Consider the following 19,788-nt stretch of genomic DNA (forward strand, 5'->3'; position numbering starts at 1 on the left):
TACCTGTTCCTCAATTTTGTTCTGAAGCCATTTTCTTCATGGGGCATTTTAATATTATCTACTAACTATGATGGGAATTTTATATCTCAAAATAATATACAATTAACTGAATAGAGGTTTTACATTTTTAACAACATAAAAATATTTTATCTGCAAATGAAATCTTCACAGTAGTAATTTCACTACTTAGAAGACGTAAAAAGTAACGGTAGGCATAAAAATCTAGGCTGTGACAATTCTAACCTCGATTGTTAAACACCAGCGTTGGTTTTAAATTAGCCGTACCTGGTTTCTTCTGCAAATACACGCATCACGCGATTCCAATTTTTATCACATTATTTATTCTTAAGAAAGAACTTAAAAACATTGTTTATGTGATTCAGTTTTGTAAACATTCATCGCTGATTATAGAATATGTATTTACGTTTTAAACGAAATAGATATAAAGGTTAATAAAAAAACTGGACTGGTCAACAAATCACAGCTCTGCGCATAGTGTTCGGAACTTTCAAACCAACTTCAATAAGCAGTCTTCAAGTTTTAGCAGAAGAGCCACTAAATTAGAAGACAATATCTCTCTTCAAGTTTTGTAATTTTAACTTTAACTTTAACGGTGAAAGAAGAGTATTTTATTTCTCTCTTTCTCTCTCCTTCCAACCACTTCTTCTTTGGACGTCCTCTTCTTTTTTCCCCATTTCCCCCTCCTTCAATATTGTTTTAACATTTCGATTCTCTGGCATTCGTATAATGTGACTAAGCCATCTAGCTCTTTGGGCTCGTATTTTTGCCGTAATTGGTGGTTTTCCATACATCCTCATTATTTCTTTATTCGTTCGTCTTCTCCAAATATTCTCTGCCGTCTTTATTCCTCCAAAGAGTTTTCTGAGCACCTTTCTTTCCCAGATCTCTACTTTCTTTTCTTCCTGCTGGTTCATAATCCACGTTTCACTGGCATACATCACTGTGGGTCTGATTACTGTCTCGTAGACTCGCAGTTTAACTGTTATTGACATATTTTTTGCTTTCAGTAATGAATTTAGTGACCCTATCGCTTTGCTTCCCTTCATTAATCTTTTGTCTATCTCTTTTTTCTATTTTCCCGTGTTCGTTATGGTTACTCCTAAGTATTCAAATTCTGACACTTTTTCAAAACTATACAAGTCCCTGCTACTTTCATTTTGATATATTCGTTATTATTTGTTATGTCTCCTCTCATTTCCATATATTGCCTTTTTGTTTGGTTTATTATTAATCCGTATCTTTTCGCTTCCTCTTCAAATTTCTGGAAAACTGTTTCTAAATATTTTTTTGTTCTTACTAGTATCACCATAATTGTTCAGAAAATAGTCCTATTTGTGCTTATATTTGATCTTTTTACGATTTGTTCTAATACTAGGTTAAATAAATTCGTTGATAGCGAATCCCTTTGTTTTAAACCTCTATTCACTGTGAAGTGTCTTGAAAAGCTTCCTTCCATTGTTACGCTGTTCATCGTGTTCCTAAGCATCATTCTCACTAACCTTTATAAGCTTTTCTGGTATTTATTATGTTCTCATGGCCTCATATAGCATCGTTCGATCTAGGGAGTCATATGATTGTTTAAATCAAATTAAAATAGCTCCTATAAAGGCTCCTTTCTAAAAATTTAAATTACCATTACGGTTGACCTCAACTTACTTAAGTACCCTAAACATTTAGTTAATTAACCCCAACAGCTAGAAATAGACTTTTTCGCTTCTCATAAAAGGTTTCTTATTCAAGTTATAAATTATATGTTGTGATACCTTTTGATTTTGTGATTTTGCTAAGTAAGATTTTGTGATTTTGCTAAGTAAGATTTTTGTTTTATTTCAGCGTAACCAACGTTATTGTGATTATATTCAAATCTTTTGAAATGTTTACACTCGTTGAGCGGAAAATAGCCATAATATACTCCTAAATTAAAAAGAAGCTATAGGGAGGACCCAAATTGCTATAGGAGGTTAAGGTTATAAGCTGTCTGAACAGACATTAGGGAAAACTACTCCAAACTGGATTGAAAAATAATCGGAGATGTTGTAAGAGATGATCAGAGCGGTTTTACTACAGGACATTTTTCTTCTTCTTTTTGTCGTTCCATGGTTTTAGCATACGTTGTAAATCATCTTCACTATGAAAGAGTACTATTGCGTCGTCTGCATAGCAGATTATTTGAGGTTGTTTTTTTCCCATTTGTTATCCTTCGTTAGTTCTTACTTTTTTTTATTATTTTATGCATAATCAGGTTGAACTATAGATGACTCAGGGAATCTCCCTGTTTTATCCCATTGCCAGCTTCAATAGGGTCAGTTAATTCTTCTTCTACTTTTACTTTTATTGTGTTGTTTTGGTAGATGTTTTCGATCGTTTTGATTATTCCTAAAGGTATCTCTCTTGCGTACAATACGTAGATAACGTCCTTTAATTTAACCAGGTCAAATGCCTTCTTAAGGTTCACGAAACATAGATATGCAGGTTTATTATATTATATTGATTTCTTTTGAACTTTCCTGAATATAAATATAGCGTCGATGCATGATCTTCCCGATCTAAAGCATTGTTGTTCTTCTGCTAGTGTTATAATTTCATTCAATTTATTTGTTATTGCTTTGGTTGTCAATTTTAGTGCTGTGTTAATAAATTAATTCCTCGGTAATTTTCCGGATCCGATTTGTCTCCTTTTTTAAAGAGAGGTATTAGAATGCTTGATTTCCCTTCTTGAGATATTCTGTTTTGTTCTATTATTTTTTGGATTAGTTTTAATAGTGCTTTGGTGAGATCTGATCCTCCGCACTTTAGAAGTTCATTTGGTATTCTGTTTTCTCCTGGTGATTTTCTGTTTTTTAATTTCCTTAATGCTTCCTTTACCTCTTCCTCCTCAATATTTATTTCTTCGTTTGTCGTCAACTCTGGTGATGGTGGTTCAATATCGTCATCTTTAGCAAATAGGGGTCAAAAGAAGTCTGCCCATATTTCCTTTCCCCTGGATGTGTTTCGTTTTTATTAGTTCGTTCATCTCTTTTCTTTGTAATCTAATCATTCTCCATATTCCTTTTTGTGTTCCACAGAAGTGGTGTTCCATCTGTTTTGACAAGTTCTGCCAGTGTTCCCTTTTTATTTGTCTTAAAGTATTCGTTCCATTTTTGATTCGTTTATAGTAGTTGTATGCCTGTCGTGTTTGTTGTGTTCTGTATTGTAAAAAGACTTTCCTCTTTTATTTACATTTTATCTTTACTACCTATCTAAACTATGGGGTTTTCTTTTTTGATTTGTTAGTGTTCGTTACTTTACTTTCTCCAGGTGGTTCTATTGTTGCGTTAATTGTGTTATTTTTGAGTTTTTCCTAGCTTTCCTCGATGTTATCGTTTTCTAACATTTTATTCCCAGCGATCATCTCTGATATTCTTTTTTTGTATAAGCATTCCGTGGATTCCGTATTTAGTCCTTCGATTTTGATTTTGTGTGTGTTGGCGCCGCTCTCTTAGGTGTGAAGTATTTTAAGATAATTCTAGTTTTATATAATACTAGGATAGGACATTCTGGTGTAGATAATTTAGTTATCCTACAACAAATAACTGAAAAGAAGAAAATAGAGATCCAAAGAAATCAAGACTTGCATATAACTTTTATTTGTCTGAAAATGCCTACGACTTTACCAAGAAATAAATTATTGAAGGCTTTAAAGATTATTGGTGCAAGTTACAAGATTACCCCACTAAAGGACTTAGACAGGAATGCAGTCTCTCTCAATTGATATTCAATGTTTATGTAGAAATAGTCCTGAGAAATTGAAAACAGTCCTGTCAAGGAATGTTTATATCGATGTCTTCATCCTGAATTTTGCAGAAAACCATGCGATACTAGCCAAAGATTCTTTTCATATGGAGTTTATGTTGACAAAACTGCATAGAGAATACAGCAAATGAGGTCTAGAAGTCAGTTTGGATAAAACAGAATATTTTTTAATAAACTCTAGTGTAAGGCTTGAGGTTCTGGTTGATAATAAAGCATAAGTAAAACAAGTGGAAGAGTTTAAGTACTTTGGTATTGTAGTTGATGAGGACGGTATAGGTAGCCAAAATACGAAATTCAGGACTCAAAAGGCACGAAAGGTCATAGGTGTTCTTAAATCTATTTGGTGGGATAAAAATGGTGCTAATACAAAAGCAATAAAAGATAATTGGTCAAACCATGGTTGATTCAGTTCTTACATATGGCTGCAAAGTTTGGACAATGGAAGAAGAAGACAACAGACGACTACATATTCCCAATGAAGAAATCGGAAATATAATTTTAGCACTAGAAACAATTGTGGAGTGTATCGAGAAAAAAAAAATCTTAGAAGTTTTAGATGGTTTAGTCATTTACTTAGGATAAAGCAATCAAGGTGACTGTATTCCAAGGTATTTCTCAGGCAACCCCCTGAAGGAAATAAAAAACTCCAATCTCCTTATTTTCGAAGCACGGGAATAAATCATGCTATGACCGCTGACGATTTAGAAGAAGACCTGGCTCAAGATTGGACAACTTAAATGCGGAGACTGGTAAAGAGAATGCAGCGACCAGCTGTGTGATTATTTTGCAACATATAAGTATATTGTAAATAATTAATCCGTAATACATATATATATATATATATACATATATATATATATATATATATATATATATATATATATATATATATATATACTAATTGTAATAATTGAGCCTCAGTCCGTTGATTTGCAAGCCATAAGTACAGTGTGTTATTTGTGCTCACTAAAAATGTAATTATATATTATCTACCAATAAACCTAAAAGTATTTCATAAACTAGAGCATCACTAATAACTGGACAATACAAAGCAATGCACAATATTTACAAACTCTCTTACTTCCTCACGACTAAGCTGATTGTCTTTGTTGCTGTCGATTTCTTTGAAGACATTAGCCGTTGCAGGTTTGGCATCACTGATGTTGATTAATTCTACTTCGAAAATGAGTGTGGCTTTTCCAGGAATGACATTGCCAGCTCCTTTGTCGCCATAACCGAGGTGTGGTGGAATGGTAAGTTTACGTTTCTCTCCTACGCACATATCTACTAGACCTTGGTCCCATCCCTTGATGACTTGGCCGACGCCGAGTTGGAAGGTGAAAGCCTGGTCTCTGTCCAAACTGAAAAACAAAAATAAATTATTGTAGTCACTTACACATGAGTCAATAGAAAATTTATGTCATTTTTAAAGTATACTGTTACGATAAATGTTATGACGAATAAAACTGTAAATATATTATTTCTAATTCTATTCTATTCTAGTAATTTCGCCACTCAGCTGAAAGACCTGTCGTGCCAACCTGAATGGTCGAGAGGGTCGCCGTCCGAATTCGAAGGCATTCTCAATTAACGGCATTTTATATCTAAAGGGGGAATTTTGTTGAGGACAGTTAGTCTGAAAAATAATATCGCGTCGAGTATTTAAAATGTAACGCGCGTATTGTAATAAATGTAAAGAAATTATATAATTATTAGTGTGAAATAAATTAGTTATATTGTACAAATAAAGACTTTAAATAAACTTGTAAGTGTTATAAGTGTAGAACCTTTGATAATAAATAAAGACATTAGATTAATAGATTAATAAAAATATAACAATACAAATTCAAACAAAAAGAAACTCTATTCGTCAGAGACGACATTACCAAAGAACTTCTAAAAATCATACGAACAAGTTGAATTTTAATTTTGGTACCCTAAAAAAGATACAAAAAAGGTTTACCACCCCTTCGTAAAAGCTTGCCTCCTATCCCCGGGCTTCCCCCTAAAACCTCCCCTCGAAAAAGAAGAGGGATGGAAAACATCAATTTAGCAAGAATCTGTACGCTGTAGAAAAAAAATGTTTTAAACAAGAAATGCAGCTGGGATAACAGCACTTTTTTTGCTAATTAATAATAATATATTGAAAACATCGATTTAGCAATAATCTGTATGCTATAGAAAAAAATGTTTAAAACATAAAATGTAGCTGGGAAAACAGCATTTTTGGCTAACTAATACTGTTGTTACTTCAGCTACATTTATCTCGGCTACATTAATAGTTAAAACCGCATTTTTGCGTGTATTCGACAGTGCTGCAATATATTATAGATGAATCATTTTTATCAAATGATATATGTCGTTCGTTCTAGATTCCCACAATTTACTAACACCGCCTAGATTACGCTGTATGGCTACTTACCTACGTAAAGCTTATATATGCATAAGCTTTCCAGTGAAAACCTCAATCTAATCCCAATGTGCCCAATTACCGTAAGTCGCCGTTAGAATCTTGTTACATACACCGACGGATATCAGGCATTAGAAATTCAATTATCCTTTAACTAGCAATTTGAAACTAGAATTGCATGTTTATTGTTCTGGAAAAAAACTATAAAAATTTTAAATCTTCCGAAATTGTGGGCTGGCGCATAACATATTCATTACCTATATTTTTTTATTATATTGTCAAGTAGGTTTATGGGGGTGCTTATGTTGTAGAATATGCATGAAAGAATATTTATTCATGTCGAAAGAAAATTGCAAAACATACACAACGTCCTCAAAATAACGAGGCTAATACTTTTCTTTAAATTACCATTCGTATTTGTACAGAAAAATATTATATTGCGACTTTTTCGTACTAAATCACTCAAAAATATGGAAAAGGGCAATCAGTTGCGATTACTATTGTATTACATTTTTTAACATAAGTATAAATAAGGTAATTTATATAGACTGTACATTAGATTTATCCAGGAAAATAATCGGATTTGATATCTAACCCAACAATTAATTTACTGAACGTAAAATGTTATAAAGTAATATCTGGTATAATTGTTAGAGAAAAACTAACAATACAAATAAAACAAATCAAAGGAGATTATCAGTACGGTTTCAGAAAAGGAAGATCAACGATAGATGCTATATATACGCTAAAACAGATGATAGAAAAAACATAAGAGTGTGATCGAGAAACACATATTACACTTGTCCTAGACTTAAGCCGGCATTGACATACTAAACAGAAAAAAAATGATCCAAGACTTACAAAAGAGTAATATCAAATAAAATTATAAGAATGGCAGAAATGACAATGAGAGATTTCCAAGCAACAATACACACCGGAAGAGAAAAAACAGAAATAATAAAAATAAAAAATGGAGTAAGACAAGAAGAGGCGGCTTTCAACGGTACTATCTATTCTATCACAATAGACAAGATCTACTACTACTATCGGTTTACAGCGTTCTCCGACGCCTTCCGACTCCTAACCGCCATTCTTCTCTATTTAATCTATTTAATCATAGGCCTGGAGGGATTTCTCTTCCTCTAGTTCTTTTTCAATTCCTTTTCTCCAGCTTTTTCTCGGCCTTCCTCTTTTGCTTCTTCCTTGTGGTGTCCACGTCAAAATCTGTTTCGGAATCCTGCCATCTGGCATTCTCTGTACATGGCCGTACCATATTAACTGTTTTGTTTTTATGTCATCAACTATTGTATGCTTAACTCCCATCATTTCTTGTATTGTCTCATTTGGTATCCGATCTCTTCTTGATTTGCCTGCTGCTCTTTTCCAGAAGTCCATTTCTGTTGCTAGTAACAGTTTCTCTGTTCTTTGTTTCATTGGCCAAACTTCACTGCCATATGTGATTACTCTTTTAGGTATGGTGTTGTATATGAGTTGTTTGTTCGCTTTAAATATTGTTTGGTCCCACATAATGCCGTTCATCATAGATATGGCTTTTCTACCCTGTATGTTTCTGTCTTTTATAGCAGCATCGAGTGTTCTATCTTGAGTTATCTTCATACCCAGGTACTTGTATTCATCACAGTGTCTAATTTCTACCCCATCCTCTAATATAATGGACTGCTTTGTCCCTCCAATACACATGGTTTCAGTTTTCTTAATGTTAACTTCGAGACGTAGACAAGATCTTAGTGATAAAAAAGGTGTCAAACTCAGGACTTATAAACAAGAACGCAGTACAAATATATGCAAATATGCGGACGATATAACCATCGTAGTAACAGATAAAGATAACAGATAATGAGGGCTATGATGTATCATTTATGTGAAATAATTACATGGTGTAAACTCCGATTTTAACACGTTTATGTAAAAATTTCCAAATCGGTATGATATAAGAACTATATGTAAATGTAATTTTTAAGCTGCCTAAAATTACGTCCGTTTTTGCTCTTAGTTAGGTTATGTTATTGTATGTAATTTGTGGAAACAATTTACTATTTGTTTATAATTATAATGAAATAAACTAATGGCTTCAATTAAAAAGAAGACAACCAGGAAACAATTGGAAGTGATGTTAGACTTTATAAAAATAAATAGTGCTTACTGGCAAAATAGTCAAGGAAGGCTAAGAAAGTAGCCCAATTGTGAGAGGAATTTGCTATCATGGTAAATACAGTAGATGGTGGCCCTAAAAAAACAGCAGAACAATGAAGACATGTAGGTAAGAAAATTAATTTCTGTTACTATCAAATTTAATAATAAATGCTAAATTTTTAGGTGTTCAATGAGTGGAAGATTTTGCAACTCATTTCAAAGATTCATCTTGGGGAGCCCCAGATTATAAATACATTTAATTTTAAAGGTAAAGATTAATGATTGGTGTATTATGTTTATTACGGTGTATATTTTTCAGAAGGAAAAGGAAATCAACCTGTGAAAATTAAAAAGGCAATAGTTTTATTTAATATTCTATAAACATATCCTTTATAAAATTATATCTCAATTATGGAATAAACTGAATATAAACATTTTTATTTAACAATTTTATAACTTTTATAACAATGTTTTAGCCGCTTTGTAATATGTTTCAGATTTTTTGTTTTGTCTTGATCTTTGTGTTATTCTTTTTGATTTTGTAACTAATTGTAACATAAATACCTACATATCATTAAGAAATATACTAATTATAAACACTTTTATTTAACAATTTGTTTTTATTTTACAACACGAAGTTTGCAGCAATAATACTTCTTCATATTCTCTAACGGTTATGAGCACATTTGAACCATTTTGTAATATATTTTAGTTTGTTTTACCATTATCATTAGTCAACATCAATGCATCACAAGAATATATGTTTCCAGCTTTAACAGGACTGTAATGTAAAACCCTGTGCATGTGCAAATAATTCTTTGGGACAATCCTCCATTCACCCCTGTGTCTACCAACTCTTCTCTAGATTCTAACTCCAATAGATTTTAAATGATCCTCTAAATTGTCTTGATACCTAAGTCTTGGGTCTTCTTCTGGTTTATTGTCCCATCAGCCCTCTTCTGTTAAAAACCTTTCCGACTGTTGCACCTACCTCTTGCCTGATGAAATGCTCTATCCATGTAAGGTATGCTACCTTAATTAATTTTATGTCAGGTTCCACAAAGGTTCTATACAACCCAAAGTTGTAATGCCTGTGCCACAAACCTTGTTCTTTGTAGTAGTATATTTTAGGTGTATTTGTAGGTTTACTTTGTAGTATATTTTAGGTTTGTTTTAGTTTTTGAAATTGTATTCTTTACTTGTATGTTTTAATTTTCCAAGGGTTTTAACAAATTTTCAACTAATTTGTAATATATTTTAAATTTGTTTGTTTTTAACTTTTTGCAATTAATCGTAACATACAGGTTTTATGTTTTTAAACATTTTTATTTAACAATTTTATAACACAAAGTTTATATATATATATATATATATATATATATATATATATATATATATATATATATTGATTATATCTCATATAATTATAAAATAAACTGAGGATAAACATTTTTATTTAATATTTTATAACATAACATTTGCAGCGATAACACTTCTTTATATTCTCTAAAAGGGATTTCAAAACATTTGAGCCAGGTTGTAATATATTTTTTTATTTTGTTAGTGTTGTGTCATTTTTGTAATTAATTGTAACATACATGATTTTTGTTTTTAACAATATATAAACATTTTTAATTTAATATATTATAATACAGTTTGCAGCAATATAATATCTCCGTATTATCTAAACATTTTAGAACATTTTGAGCCACTTAGTAATATGTTTTAGATTGTTTGCTTTGAGCTTTTAGTAGTTCATTGAAATATTAATATTTATATCACTAAACTATACTAGATTATAAAACTCTATCATATATATTATAAAATGATGAAATATCACTAAATTGTAAAATTATATTACTGTATTTGATTATAAAACTATATCACTATTTATCATTGTGAAATAAATAAATTATGAAAATATTAATAAGTTTTTGTTTCACTACACAAAGTTTGCAGCAATAACACTTCTTATTCTCTGTGCTTCCAACACCCAACCATTGGTTTTGATTTGCCTCCTTTGGAATCATTTCTATGAGAACTACAGGCTGTACTTCATCTTTTTCACCATTTTGGCACCAAGTGTTCCACTATCCCTGCAGTTATTTCTGTTAATACTTTACTAAATGTACTTTGTTCCATTGAAAATAACAGGTTGTTACCAGAACATTTTTGGTAACTTCCATTTCCTACAAAATTAAGTAGGGAGAGAACCTTTAATTCTATTGCAATTTAGTTAGAGCAGAGCTGGTAATCTATTTCAAATGGGTTACTGGTGTCCCGTAACTGACGTTGCTCTACATTTACATAATTTCTTTCTACCACATCATTCAATTCATTGAGTAATAACAAATTTACAAAATCCATTTTTTCAAAAACAAACAAGAAGCCAAAAGTTAGGTTAATTTGAATTATCTGACAGATCTTCAGGATATGACAGAACCGAAAATAACGTTTTATGTAATTTTCTGCTGTGGCTTGGCCATTTTACGCATAGCAACGCAGGGCATGATACATCATACCGTTTTTACACATTATGTTTTGAGAACTGTAATCTGATGTACGTTTTCTGAATTTTACACTAGTATGTAATTATTTACGTAAATGATACATCATAGCCCCCAATGTTGGGGAACCTAAAATTATGTGAATATTAATGAAATGTAATGTGCTATGAAATTATTTAACTCACCATGAGGTTCCTTTTGAAACAGATTTTACATCGGATGTGATGTGTGAAAATGACTAAAGTTCTCGTTGAAATGAATATAAGGGATTGAGTTTAGAAGTATCGAAGTAGAACCGATGGTAGCTACTTTTTACTCATAGAGGACAAAAACCGAAAATTAAGGCCATGTCTTGATCGGATTTGGGTGTAAATAAGTTAAGTTTATGAATTAAACATGTAACTAGAAGGATTTTAAGGATTATTCAACAGCAAGGAGTGATAAATGATGCTGAGATTATCGATGCCTGTACGTCTATTCATGGAGATTTTTTCCCTTAATATGTGACACATTTCTAGGAAGGATCTCTTATAGAAATTATTCTCAGTTCCTAGAGATTTAATATTTTTAAAGTTGATTTGGTGGTTAAGAGAGATAGAGTGGGTACTAAGAGCATAAGAGTTCTTGTTGCATCTGATATCGCTTTTATGAGATATAACACGCCCTTTAAGGGTTCTTTTTGTTTTTGTTTAGTAAATATAATTCAAATGACAGTCTTTGCATGGAATGTTGTATACTACATTTGATTTCTCCCAAATATCTAAAGATGTTTTAGTATGTGAAAAGAGATTTCCACCTGTTTTGCAATTTTTGATGCCTATTTTAGTGGATAGGGGTTTAAACAATTTAGTAAGTTTCTCGGTAACCTGTGGAAAATAGGGTAATGAGCAATATCTAGGAGGAGACTCAGATGTGGATACCTCATCAAGGTGGAGTTCTTTGTTGTCAAGTATGGTATTATGAAAATCTCCCACATTGGTATAGGTCAGGTCAAGTAAGGACCTAGCAGTAGAAAAAAGATATCTATTAATAAAAAAAATTCGATAAGAATTCTCAATTAATATAGTTTTGATTAACTGAGTGGTTTCCCTTCGGTATAAAGGATGTGACAACTTATGGGTCCTTAAGGTTAATTCCTGTACGAGGTTGTGTTTTAATCTTTTAGGATGAAAGGAATAATAATTAAGGAAGCGATTGCTAGCAACGCTCTTTCTAAACCATTTGGTTCTTAGGATGTTGTCAACACCTCGTACAATTAACATGTCAAGGAACGGAATGGTGTTATTTACCTCCATCTCGCATGTGAACTGCAAGTGGGGATTGTATTCATTGAAAACAGAAAGGGTGTGAGTAATTTGTTCAGTGGGTATGGCCAGGATCAAGTCGTCAACATAACTCTTAACAAAAAAAAATATTGTAATCTAAGTCTATCTACAATAAGGTCATCCAAGACGAAACCAACCAGAAATGGAGAAATAGAAGATCCCACAGGGGTACCAAAAATCTGTAGGTAAAATCTATCATTGAACACCAGGTAGTTGGTGTCAAACACCAACTTGATGAGTTCCACGAAAGTTTCCCATCCAAAAGAACAATGGGGTTGGATTTGATTTCAGTGATTATGTAAAAAGGTAAGCACAACAGGTAAAGGTAAGTTGGTAAAGAGAGACACTACATCAAAACTCACTACTTGGAACCCTAAAGGTAGTTAGAAGTTATTGATAAAATCACTAAACTTGAAGGAGTCTGAGATATTGATATCGTTATCATGATTATATGCTGTTGAAAGTATATTAGCCAAAAAACGTACAATGTTGCAATTAGGAGAATTAATGGATGATACTATGGGACGCATGCATAGTTTAGGTTTGTTAATTTTTGGCAAACGCAATGGCCATAAATTTGGTCAAATTAATTTGCAAAGCAAGAATTACAATAGCCTATTATGTGCTACTGTTTGGTCAGTGAGCACAGTACGATCCCAGTATAGCTTGTAGTTGTCATTCTCAAGCATACTCTCAAGAATTTATTGACAATATGGGAGATGGTTTGTTTAAAGAAGTCCCAATTTAAAAGGTATCTATTGAAGGATCTCCCCTACTGAATCATGCCGTTCCTTATATTCAGTTGCAGCAAACGCCTGCAGCCCCCAGTAAGATGTTGGATGGTTTCTTAGGCTTGACATCCATATCGGCATATGTTGCTTTGGACCTGAGGGTCTTTGACGACATATTTCAGGTAATTTTTGGTTGGTATAACCTGATCCTAAATGGAAAGTAATGAAACTTCTGTTTCAGAGAACATCTTTCCTGATATAAACCAATAGTTCGACCCTATATTGTCGACATAGTCTTGACTGACTTCATTGAGATGTCACCCGTGCAGAGGTTTACACAACCACGTTCGCATTTTTTGGTTCTTAGAACATAAGACGGTTTATGTATAATGTGCCATCTACTGCACAAATCGCGCGATGTAGAGTAGATGTCTCAACCTGCATCTGAAAATAAGTTCTTAAATTGGTAATGTGTTTTTATAATTGTTCACTTATATCCATAAGTCCTCGTCCTCTTTTGTCCTTTCCAGGTAATGTCATTCTTTCTACTGCACTCCAAGGATGGTGTTTTTGTGCCTTTGTGAGGTGTGTTCGTAGTTTTCGCTGAAGAGTTTTTATATCCGTTTTAGTCCACTTAATAATGCCAAATAAATAGTTAAACGCGGAAAATTCGTAAGTGTTTATTGCCTTAAACAAATTTTTACTATTAAGATGTGGATGGAGCAGCTGTTTTACCCTTTGAATGAACTCTGAAGTTATTTCGATTTTCATTTTTTATGATCGCGCTTTCTTACTCCTAGATATTTATATATGTCATTTTCACCCACAGCCTTGATGTTTTTGCACTAAATATGTCTCGTCTTGCGGTTTCTGTTGAAAACGCTAACTCTCACTTTAATTCATCGTTATTTTGTACGTTATCATCTTTGTTTGGTCCTTATACAGGGTGACAATCGGCAATAGGACGATTTTGAACCAAATGGTACACAAAAAATTTACAAAAAAATACTATTTTATTAACATCAAAATGAAGTTTATATTATGCCAATTACAATTTAATTAAGTATGGAAAATAATGTCATCAAGATGATGACCATCACGTTGGATGCAGTTTTCAATCCTTTTTATGAAATCCTCCATAACACGCTCTAACATCGCTCGATCAATAGTCAGGATTTCCTGGCGAATTGCGTTCTTCAACTCGATCAAATTACGAGGCTTGCTAGCATATACACGACTCTTTAAATACACCAATAGAAAAAAATCACAAATTGACAAGTCTGGAGAGCTTGGAGACCACGGCAAGTTGCTGGAACCAAAAAAAAAATTGGATCATGTCAACGTAGCGAATAGAATTAACGGTGGCGGCATGGCTAGCTTCTTCGAAAAAATATGACCCGATAATGCCAGTCGGACCAATGGCACACCACATTGTGACTTTTTGAGAATATGAAGGACGCTCATGGAGATTTCGTGGATTTTCAGGAGCCCAGTACCTGTAATTCTGTTTATTAATGGTTCCGTCCAAATGGAAATGAGCTTCGTCGCTCATTAGAAGATGCTGACCTAAGTTATCCTCCAAAAGAACTTGTATTCTCGTAGCGAAATCCTCACGTTGTTCAACATCCCTTTCCATTAATTTTTGGACAATCGGCAATTTGTAGGAGTTAAATTTTAGGTCCTTATGCAACATTTTTCTAAACGATTTATGTTTAGCTCAATTGCATATTTTTGGACAGACCGTAATCCATTAGTAGGCGTAATGCAGATAAAATTGAAGAAGATCCAAAAACAAACAAATTTACCACGGTTTGATGTCTCAAAGATAAAAGAAGAACCTATACGTCAGAGCTTAAAACAAGAAATAAATGATAAGTTAAAGAAAAGCAAACAAGACGTGATAAAAACAACAGATGTTAATGACAAATGGAATATGGTACAGGAAACTTCAATAAAGGCAGGAGAAAAGCTACTGCAGACAAAAATACGAAAAAAACAGAGATGGATGACTTCAGAAATCTTAGATCTAATGGAGGAAAGAAGGAAACATAAAGGCAGGAGTAAGGCAAATTACAAAGAACTACAGAGATTGATAGGAAAGAAAATAAAAGAGGCCAAATCCACCTGGCTTGCTAATCAATGCAGTGAAATAGAGGCATATGCTAAACAGTATGATAGCTTTAACATGCATAAGAAAATAAAGGAATGACAAATACACTGAGAAAAAAGAAAGATGCCCTTCTGAAAGACGCAAATGGAAAAATCATTATAGAAATTAAAGAGAAATTAAAAAAAAGGAAGACATACATAATAGATTTTTTTGAGGATAATCGACAAGAACCGGAAGAAATCGACAGCGAAACGGGGCCAGAGATCATAATAGAGGAAATCGAACAAGCAATACGAAACGCAAAAAACGGAAAAACTGTAGGTCCAGACGAAATACCTGCGGAACTACTGAAATGTCTAGACGATGAAACTCTACCTGTACTTCTGGACCTATTTAATTAAGTATATAAAACTAGAAAAATCCCACAGGAATGGTTGGTGTCCACCTTTGTAGCAATACCAAAAACAGTATATGCCAAAGATTGTTCAGACTATAGGACAATATCACTAATAAGCCATACCCGCAAAATATTTCATGAGTGATTCATGGAAGATTATATAGAAAACTAGAAGATGATATGGATGATACTCAGTTTGGGATCCGCAAGGAACTGGGAACGAGAGAGGCATTGTTTGCTTTTAATGTCCTCTCTCAAAGATGTTTCATCGACTTCGAGAAGGCATTCGACAGGGTCCGACATGAAAAACTAATAGAAGTACTGAGAAACAAAGATATAGACAGACGAAACTTACGAATCATTATCAATCTGTATTGGAATCAAAAGGCCAATATAAAGATAGAAGAACAAAAGTCCGAAAATATAGATATAAAGAGAGGAGTAAGACAGGGCTGTGTTCTGTCACCATTACTGTTTAACGTGTACAGTGAAGCCATATTCCACGAAGCGATAGCGGATCTGGGTGATGAAATCTCTGTAAACGGAAGAATAGTAAATAACATAAGAATCGCTGATGACACCGTTATAATGGCAGACACCCTGGAATCGCTGGAAAAACTAAATTTATGATTGTCTCAAAAACGCAACATGGAAATGAAAGATTAATGATAGAGCAAACCCAAATAGAAAAAGTAGAGACATACAAATATCTGGGAACCTGGGTTGATGACAAAAATGACCAAAGCATAGAAATCAAAGTCCGAATTGAAACTGCAAGGCAAGCATTTGTGAAAATGAAGACAATGCTTACCAACAGAGACCTTTAGTTGCATCTCAGATTGAGGGCTCTAAGATGTTACATATTTTCTATCTTACTATACGAAATGGAAGCTTGGACATTGAAGAAACAACACATAAGAAAAATAGAAGCGTTCGAAATGTGGTGTTACAGAAGAATATTAAAAATTCAGTGGGTTCAAAGGATTACCAATGCTGAGGTACTACGACGTCTAAATAAGGAGTTAGAAATTATGAACAGCATAAAAAGAAGAAAACTAGAGTATTTGGGTCACATAACCAGAGGAGAAAAATATGAGCTGCTGAGAATTATTATGCAAGGAAGGATCCAAGGAAGAAGAAGCATAGGAAGAAGACGCATCTCCTGGCTGAGGAACCTTAGAGAATGGTTTAACTGTAGTTCACTACAACTTTTCAGAGCAGCAGCCAACAAAGTGACCATAGACGGTTTGATATCCAACCTCCGATAGGAGATGGAACTTTAAGAAGAAGGACAGACCGTGTAGGGCTTCTGATGACGGCATCTCTCACTAGCTGTATGTTTACAGGAGTTCTTACTGTTCTATTTGGACCTTAGTGCTTTTTTTTTCATGACACTGCCTGTTGTTCTAAAATTCTTTATCCGTATTTAGACTGTGTTGCGAGATGGAACCGCCCCATACCTACCAATCTTAAAGTGAGTGCGAAAAAGCCGCTGCGTAGTGGTCACCGATTCTTGATTTCGGATAAACGTATCGTACGCAAACGTGCGATGTTCTACCGTCCACTACTCCATGTTTACTGAAATGGCACACTACTACTACACTACAGAGGTAGTAATGCCGCGCTTGTCCCACTCTCATCCCATCAAGCTTCGAACTATGCGTTCTAAAAACATCCGGCTCCCGATTATCACCCTGTACCACTAAAATAGTTTTATTAAAGCTACTTGTTACTATTCATTTCTATTAGTAATATTCTCTCTGGCCATGCTCTTCAGAATTTTATCTATTTTTCCAGTCTTTTACGTATTATAAAACCTACAATTTCAGCTGCTCTTTTGTCTTATGCTACTCTCCTACATATTAAGGTATGATTTTTTTCCATTTTTACTATTCCTTGTATGTATTTTTAAGTTTCTGCTTTAATAAATCTAAATCTCTTGAAACACATACTTTGTGCCTCTCAAATTTGTCAATTTGTTCAATGTTGATACTTTTGCTGCTTCTAGTGCCCCTTCGCGTTCATTTTCATCCTTATAAAGTATCATAACAGTAAAAACGCTGCCAGCAGGATAGTGGGTAATTCGTTTTCATAAACTCGGCAAATTTTCGAGTTTTATCCTTTAAAATTATAAGTACTATCGTTCCCTGATGGAAAAACCTCCAGCGACAAAACTTTCCAAAATTAAGAAAATACAGTAACAGCCGAAGATAAGGCTTTTTCTTAAAAAACCGTTTAATATTTAAGTATGTCGCCCGTTGCGTAACGATGGTATAGGGAATAGGGACCTTACAAACTTTATAACATCCCATCCTGAGACTCGATTTTCTACTTTACATGCAGCGGCGTTACAACCGACAGCGCATTTTCACTTCCTGCTAAACGTCACTGCAGGAAACTTCGCTACGGTAAAGGGTAAAATTCAACAGAGAGTTATGTAAGATTTACGGGTTATAGGGTTCTGCTCATGCAAAGATATCGTCGTGATCATATTAACCAAAATTGTATACAGCTATAGATTTAAAAAATTACTTTACCGTTACGACATTATTGTAGAGTTTTTGTTATAAATATTGTATTTTAACCCTTAACTTACTGACAGTTACAGTTTTTACACAAGTATTGACACAGAGTCAAATTGACTGCTTTGAAAAACTGGTCAAAATCCAAACTATTTAAATAATTTGTAAAGTGTCTCATATTATTAAGAAACACATTTTAGTGAAAAACTTTTAACAGCTATAAAACTGATAACAAAAAACTAAAAAAAATGACTAATTTTTGTCTTAAAGGTGATTAACAATGATTACAATTTTAATGGGAATAAGCCACAATTTAAGTTTAAAATAAGTTTATTGACGTTTCAATTTCCACTTCGGAAATCTGTCTCAAAATACAAAAACGGTTTTGTATTTTGGGCGTGATTGGGCATCTGTTAGCGCCATAATTTTTAACTTGAACCTGTCTGGCTTTAAATGTCCACCTGCCTCTTAATTGCACTAACATTTAATCAACGGGATGATGGTGACGTTATTTATACCTCGTTTAGGCAAGGCGCCTCTTCAATGTATGGGTTCCCTTGCCAGAGAGATAGTTGGTATGAGCAAACGTCAGTTTGCGATTGCTGTTTGTGTTTGTTAAGGAGAGATAGGGAAGATGAGTGGCTTGCTAAGGAGTAGTAGTCAGTCAGTGTGTGTATGTTGTGTCGTTTGTGATGCGTGGTGTGTGGTAAGGACGGTTCCTAGCCATGCTTCTCTGCGGTGGTACTTTCGCGTTTTACCAGCTATACTTTGGGAACGGCTTTTTCGATTGAGCATTTTTGGCTTGCAGATTGTTAAAATCTGCGAAATCTTATTGGCGTCACTTCTAGGGTGTTGAAATACTCATAAGGAAATTCGTTTCCAAATTGAGAAGTTTGGCCGGGATAAAGGGAAGTTTCTTAGCGGGGTGCCTGGTGAGTATGTGTCGTAGGCGGTGGCAAGAAGATGTTTTAAGGACCTTCTTTGCTCTGATGTTGGAGCTTGTTACGTTGCGAAGGACATATCTCTTGCCGAGAGTTTGGGTTCTGCTCTCTATGGTTGGTATGTTCGCCAGTTGGTGGATTAATGCCGACGGATAGTCAGCACGCTTTCTCATGATCTTTCTCAAGATCTTGCGTTCGGTGGCCATGATGGCATTTATTTGGCGGTTCTTCAGTGAGGAGTAAAAAACAGCCCTGTACTCAATAATAGGTCTGATGTGGCTTTTATAAGTGTGCAGGAGAGTCATCATGTCAGATGCGTTAACCATCAAAAGATGATCGAAATTCTGAGAACAACTGTAGTTGACGCACAAGACTTGCGAATTATCTCAGAACTATACTAGCACCAAACGGTAATAATTGAAATAGAGCACGCAACATCCGAAGACATACAAATCCGACGAGGAGTGAGACAGGGTTGCGTCTTATCACCGCTACTGTTTTTTTTTTGTATTCGGAGTCTATATTCAGAGAAGCATTAGACGAGGTCCAAAGTGGAATTAAGATTAACGGAATCAGCATAGACAACATCAGATATGCTGATGATACCGTCTTAATAGCAAGCAACGCACAGGAACTATTTACAAAATATAATAAATGCGGTAGTTCACCACAGCGAAATGTTCGGTTTACATCTAAACGTTTCTAAAACTAAAACTTTAGTATTTTCAAAGACACCAATAAACGTACATGTGTATGCCAAGGTTCAAATAATAGACCAGGTAAATTCCATAAAATATTTGGGAGCAAATATCAATGGTCAGTGTAATCCAAAAAAAGAAATCCATTCATTCATGAGCATGAAAACATTTTTTACAAGC

The 19,788-nt window shown here is 33.9% G+C and overlaps 1 protein-coding gene and 1 long non-coding RNA gene across 3 annotated transcripts in view; one reads left to right on the forward strand and one right to left on the reverse strand.

The window, feature by feature from the left end:
* The window catches only part of LOC140450397 (FK506-binding protein 2-like), a 321,290-nt gene that overhangs the window by 18,692 nt on the left and 282,810 nt on the right, over nt 1-19,788 (reverse strand). The window contains exon 2 of one of the 2 annotated variants that reach the window (XM_072544001.1): nt 4,883-5,174. In XM_072544001.1, the coding sequence (XP_072400102.1) occupies nt 4,883-5,174 (292 nt within the window). The remainder of the gene's footprint in view (nt 1-4,882; nt 5,175-19,788) is intronic. The other variant, XM_072544003.1, reaches the window with a different exon arrangement.
* On the forward strand, nt 8,306-9,141 carry LOC140449853 (uncharacterized). Its single transcript, XR_011951905.1, has 3 exons — nt 8,306-8,504; nt 8,561-8,645; nt 8,697-9,141. It is a non-coding gene; the product is annotated as an uncharacterized lncRNA (long non-coding RNA).

This window comes from Diabrotica undecimpunctata, chromosome 9, assembly GCF_040954645.1.
Source record: "Diabrotica undecimpunctata isolate CICGRU chromosome 9, icDiaUnde3, whole genome shotgun sequence".
NCBI classification, from domain to species: Eukaryota; Metazoa; Arthropoda; class Insecta; order Coleoptera; family Chrysomelidae; genus Diabrotica; species Diabrotica undecimpunctata.